The sequence below is a fragment of the Arachis ipaensis genome, chromosome B05 (genome assembly GCF_000816755.2).
Source record: "Arachis ipaensis cultivar K30076 chromosome B05, Araip1.1, whole genome shotgun sequence".
In the NCBI taxonomy this organism is placed as follows: Eukaryota; Viridiplantae; Streptophyta; class Magnoliopsida; order Fabales; family Fabaceae; genus Arachis; species Arachis ipaensis.
This window is the reverse complement of record NC_029789.2, coordinates 13,312,085-13,318,064: the sequence shown is the minus strand read 5'-3', so window position 1 is coordinate 13,318,064 and position 5,980 is coordinate 13,312,085. Positions and strand designations below refer to the sequence as shown.

Genomic DNA, 5,980 nt, shown 5'->3' with positions numbered 1-5,980 from the left:
TTAACTTAGTTTAATTTAGTTAAATTTAATTCATAAACAAATTTAAAAATAAATAACATTATTCATATTTAAATATAAAATCTCAATAAATCCTAAACAAAAGAAAAAAAAATAACTAAATATCTATAAAATAAATTGTCCATATATTTAAATATAGAATCCTAACAAATCCTAAATTAAAAGGAAAAAAAGATAACTATCCATAAGATAAAAAAGAAGTTACAAAAGTGATCCCAGTAAGTTGTCATTCCAATTATAAATACCTCTTCATTTCAAATTTTTCCCAACCTATAACTTTTATATTACCTGCATGAAATCTCTAATAGGTCTGCCATCCTACAGTCACGAATCCGTTTCCTTTTTTTGGTTCTTACCGATTCAAAAATACCTCCTTCCCTTTTCTGCATTTTTTTTATCCTTTTCACATTCAGGTAACTCAATGAAAATCTCCTTTTTTTTTTCACTTTTATGCTTTTCCTTCTTATCTTGTTTGGTTTCCGATAAATTATATTGATTTGTGAGGAATCAAAATCAAATCTTGGAAAAATTCATCTACTTTTTTGGCCTAATTCGTGTTTAATTAATTTTATGTCCTTGGATTCTGTTTCTTCTTTGTTTAAACAGTGGCTGAAAACAAGGTTGTTATATCCGATTTGGGAGTAGGGCATATTCAGGGTTCGAAAATTCTTCTTCGCTCCAATTTCTTATTTTTGAGGGAATGGCTGCGGCTTGTAAGCGATTGGCTCAATTTTCGGGCTTTGGGTTCTCAAAATCGTTCACTTTCAACTCAAGTCTCAGATCATTTTCCCGGATGGCGAAATCAAATGGTCGGCGGTTCTGTGATGCATCCGCTATTGTAATTTAAGTTTACATTCTTACCATTTTTTATTCTCTTTTTTCATGGTTTTTTGTTCACTTGTGTGTTTTCTAACTAATTGCAAATGTGCACTTTTAAGCTCGTTAGTGAGTGTTAATGAATGGTTTGTTTGTGTCATTGGTTACGCTTTTGCTTTCTAGACTAGCGGACTTGAGGGGCAAGGAGTGCCCAAAAAGCAGGCTCAGGCGATATCTGCCGGTATAACTGAAGTTTTGGAAAAAGTACAAGAATCATTAATGGAGAGGGTGAGGTCTTTTGATGTTTATATTGTTCGTTTGTGAACTTTACCACTCTCTTGGAATCTAAAATAGTAGTTTCGTGTACTAACATAAGTTTTTTTTTTTCTTTTTTTCTTTTTGTCCCTTAAAAGACTGAAATGCTTCAAGAGTCTCACGAGTCGAAAATCAAAGCTGAAGTGCAGAGGTCACAGGTATATTACATACTAATGTAGTTGATATAAATAGGAATACTAATTGCAAAGCATCTATTTTTAGCTTTTGTTCTGGACAACAATAGTACATTCTAATTCAATGACATGATTGTTAAGTTACCTCATTGAATGATGTTGAAATTTCAGGCTAACATCTTAGTTTTTTGTATTTTCAAATGTAATTACGTTTCTAACGTTACTTTATCCTGTTTGATATCGGGATAACTGAAGAAAACATTGAGAGGGAATTATGCTAACTGTTTAATATCTAATATATGTCATTCTGTAAATTGCTTTTCTCTAGAATTTAAAATATGATCTGTTGACTATATATTGGGATGGAATTTTTAAAAACTCCAATTGGTTAACCCATAGATTTGAAATCTTGTAATCAAACAAGAGCCAAATAGTTCTGATAGAAATTGATGTGTCTGTTTCTTGTTGTGTGGTACTGTGTCTTCTGATACATGATACCGATTGTAATCATTCTCAATGTTATCTCATTTAAATAACGACTGGAATATTCATGGGGCATGTCTCATGTTCTCATTTAATCATGAGATGAGAGATTTGATTATATTGATATAGATTCATGTCTTTGCATCTTAAAGTAGATACATGGATTTAGGAAACATGAGTAATTCAAATGGCTACTGTTATTGAAACAACTTTTGTGGTGAAAAATTTGTATGTAAAATTGTATTAAGGGTGGCTCTAAACTATGGAAACTAGTTTGATTCCTCATATTTTTCTTTACACCTAATTTCTTGTTTGCTCTTGTAATTTTTTCCTCAATTTCTAGTTACACTGAGGTTGTTAATTTGCACTTGCTTTGTGCTGTTATATGATGGAAAATTTATAATGTAGATGCAATTGCAACGTGAGATTGAGAAACTAAAGAATGATATGGAAAAGAGTATCCAGGAATTCAGGTCCATTTAAATTTAAGTGACAGTTGACCCACTAGTTTCTTTTGTAATTTTATCCTCTTTAAAGTGCAAACTTTTTGGATGTGGATTCTGATGCAGGTTGGCGAGGTTGGAGATAGATAGAGATGCGATGGTTTTCAAAGCTCAGATATTAACAACACAACGAGTTATTGGAGAATATTGCCTAGGAACTGTTTTTACGGTGTGTGCCGTTGCTTTTCTCGTCCGGCTTTTTTAAAATAAATAGTCGTTGTAGTATAGTAGTTAGTTGAGGAGCAGGAGGTAGAAGCTCTCATTATACAAAAATAATTTAGATGACAGGTTTTCTTTGCCCTGTTTTTGAAGGGCCATGGAGGATTGATGACCTTACTCGCATGTGTTCATTTGTGGTAGTTGAACGTCGTACATTATTCAAACTTCAAGCTCTTTTAATTTGCTGACTATGCATACAAATACAATGAATGACACAACCCCATGTCCCACTCCTATGCACAACAATGCCATCACTTTCAATTCCTAATTTCATTATCTACTAGTCGAATACCCTGCATTTGCCCGGAATCATATACTCTATTTCAATAAATAAGTTTAAAAAAATCTTTAATATTCACATCTAATAATGTCAAATTGAAATGCATTGGACATGCAACCTTGATAAATTTTTTTCCTTGTATAATATCGATTGATAATAATATGGACACAATTAGTATTAATATCACTTAACAGAAAACAGAATAATTACAAACATAAACTATGTTGCTTAAAGTAATTCTATTTTTTGGATTATGGTTTGCAAATGGAGGTTTGTTTTGATTTATGTTTGGTAATTTGTTTTTAAAATAGATTATAGTAAGCTAAATATTATTTGGATTACATTATTCAAAATCACTTTTAGATGAAAAATTATAGAAAATGACATGAATTTAAATAATTATTTTATATTATTTTATAATTTTATTTTAAATATTTAAATAAATTTTAATATTTTTTTTAGTACTCTCAATATTTTTTAGTACTCTAATAGAATTAATAAAATTATAATACAAAATAAAAAAAATATTCCATACAAAAAAAATAACAATAACAGTAAAAGAACTCATAAAAAAACAAAAGTTTTATAAAAAATAATATGCATAAGAGAGTATTAAAAAAAATATTATATAAAAATAATAAATATATAAATAATGAAGGATATATTTGGTACATAGAATATAAATTTCAATCCAACGTGAAAAGCTAGATGAAAAAGCTAGAATTTGTAACTTTTGCTAAACGTGGGTTGAAGATAGAAATCAATCGTTTAAAGAACTCAAACGCCGCATTTCTCTCTTCTCCAACGCAAATCCAAACACACCCATAATTGTTATAATATCATAAATATATAGGTATTTTAAAAATTTTATTTTTGTTAGGTTTGTCAAAATAAAATGCCCTTTTACAGAATTTTCAATCAAATAGAAAAAGTCGAGTCAATCTCAATTTTGATAGAATCAAGTAGTTCATGAGTGAGTGTTAATTTTTCATCCTTAAATATGAGAGAACATAAAAAACATCAAATCTAAATCAAACACTACAGGCATGAAGCAGTAAGAAAAAATAGTAAAAATAGAAAATAATAATTATGAATTACCCTAACACTATAGAAAATTGTGCATATAGTGTCTTCCAAAATAAAATAATGAAACAACAAAGGTAATAAAAAGTAAAAGGCTAAACTGATTTTTTTGTGAGAACACCCTTACTGAATATTATTATGAACTTGAATCATAAAGAGTACACAAAAATATTGACAAAGTTTGATAAATGCAACATGTAGCAAGATTTAAATATAATATACTATCAAGTATTTCACAAAAGCCTTCAAAATAATCAACACTGCAAGATATATAATTCTTTGTCTTCTCTCATCTATATACAAAAAAGACATTTGAATAAAAGACGACATGTTGCAGCACATCCTTGGATAAAAAGGTTAAATGTCGGATGTAAAGGAAGATATGATATTTTATACACAGAATAATGAATTTAATCATTTCATAATATAAAGGAAAAAAGGAAAAAAGGAAAAAATGACAATGCTTCCCATCCAGTTAAAATGAAAAAATAAAAATAAAACAATAAGGATTAAGTGTTACATCCATAAGGAGGTATATCTTGGTTGTATCCACAAAAACCACATCCTCTTACTCTGCCCCTTCACCCCTAGCATTTTTCATGTTGCGATTCCAGCCTCCATCCTCATAATCGGCTGCAATAAAACTAATACCTAAAAGAAAATGTAACAACCATATCAAATATGTTCATAGAATAAACATTCTGTCAACCTGTTAAATACCTGACAAAAACCCTAAGAGTTTTTTTAAAGGAAAAATTCTGACATGTTTCCCTACCAGCTCTTAATGTGATTAATTGGTTGTGGACAAGTTACATAAAAGGATATTGAAACACGCAGAAGTTATCTAGATGCACTGATGAGTACCTGAAAATCCCAGATTCTATGCAAATAGTACCTGAAAACCCCAGATTCTATGCATATAGCCATCACTTTCTCAAGTGTTATACATAACATCTAAGACATTAGCTATAGATTGAAAATGAAAAACTGAGATAAGAAAAATATAATGGTCTAAGTAACTAAGTTAAAGGACTCGGTCATTACAATTAACAAATGATTTATCTAAGAGACACCAAAACCTACAAAGCTATAATTATAAACATAACATGGAATACAAAAATGAATGCAAGAACATGATACATACCTCTAGTCCTTCCTCTTCCTAATCCACCACGACCTTGAATTCGGTCATTTGGTGAACTCTCTGCAGAACATAAAGGTCATATAGATGGCGAGAAGGACATTTATTTTTTGAGAACCAATTGTCATATGAACCTACCTCTATAATCAAAATCACTTGATGCCTTCACTTAATCAGCTGGTAATGGTGATCAATACCTAAAATGGCACAACAAACTAAAGATCATACCAAATACTCAAAATTTATATAAATTTTTTTCAACACATGAAATGTTGGAAACGGCTAAAGAAGTGCAGAGAATCAATCCACATATTTTTCTAACTTAATTAACAACTAACACAAAAAATATAAAATAACTTATTTTCACTGCAAATTAAAACAATAATTTGATCATTTGTGTTAAATACCCAAAGTCCTCTGCATGTAAAACCAAAGTGCATGAACAACTATGGTCAAAATAAGGAACTTTCAAAATATTGTCTTGAACAAATCCACCATAACCACTTCTTGCAACCTACCCACAGATGATGTATTGTTCCCTTCTTTGAAAGGGTTATTGTTATCAAATAGTACATGCCTTGTGGTCCCCAAATTGCATCATGGACAATATCATATAAATAAATAAAATAGAAAAAAAGTAAAACCTAAATGGAATACTGAACATTTTAATCACTCAATTTTAAAATACTATTCAGAAACTGCACATACATACAGAAGGAGGCCTTCGTCTAGAGGCTCCCAAGTACCAGTGATATTAGCGGATCCAATTTGTGTGTTCTCCTGTATATTATTTGATCACCCCACAGCTGCAGAAGCAAACCCAACATATATAAATAAAAAACAAAACATAAAGAACTTATTAGAATATAACAAAGTATCATGTATGAAGATAGCCCAGCTCAACCAATTACAAAATGAATAGACGTTGATCAACTCCAAAAATTGTTACAATTTTGTTGATAGCTCAACCCATTGCTTTGAAAACAAT

The 5,980-nt window shown here is 30.1% G+C and overlaps 1 protein-coding gene and 2 long non-coding RNA genes across 8 annotated transcripts; 1 reads left to right on the top strand and 2 right to left on the bottom strand.

The window, feature by feature from the left end:
• Window positions 265-2,800, top strand: LOC107642987. Of its 6 annotated transcripts, none has more exons than XM_016346513.2 (8): window positions 269-431; window positions 625-856; window positions 1,023-1,122; window positions 1,248-1,307; window positions 2,175-2,239; window positions 2,336-2,438; window positions 2,582-2,625; window positions 2,682-2,800. In XM_016346513.2, exons 1-8 carry the CDS (start codon window positions 311-313, stop codon window positions 2,695-2,697), a joined length of 741 nt encoding a protein of 246 aa, XP_016201999.1. In that variant the 5' UTR covers window positions 269-310; the 3' UTR covers window positions 2,698-2,800. The 6 variants fall into 6 exon arrangements, with proteins under 6 accessions (XP_020978741.1, XP_016201999.1, XP_020978740.1 ...); XM_016346517.2 differs by having other exon boundaries at window positions 286-416; window positions 524-856; XM_016346514.2 differs by having other exon boundaries at window positions 286-416; window positions 524-856; window positions 1,018-1,122.
• LOC107642992 lies at window positions 2,564-2,848 on the bottom strand. The gene is made up of 2 exons (XR_001620730.1): window positions 2,705-2,848; window positions 2,564-2,661 (listed from the first exon to the last, which is right to left on the bottom strand). It is a non-coding gene; the product is annotated as an uncharacterized LOC107642992 (long non-coding RNA).
• LOC107642991 lies at window positions 4,096-5,680 on the bottom strand. The gene is made up of 4 exons (XR_001620729.2): window positions 5,400-5,680; window positions 5,131-5,189; window positions 4,996-5,055; window positions 4,096-4,502 (listed from the first exon to the last, which is right to left on the bottom strand). It is a non-coding gene; the product is annotated as an uncharacterized LOC107642991 (long non-coding RNA).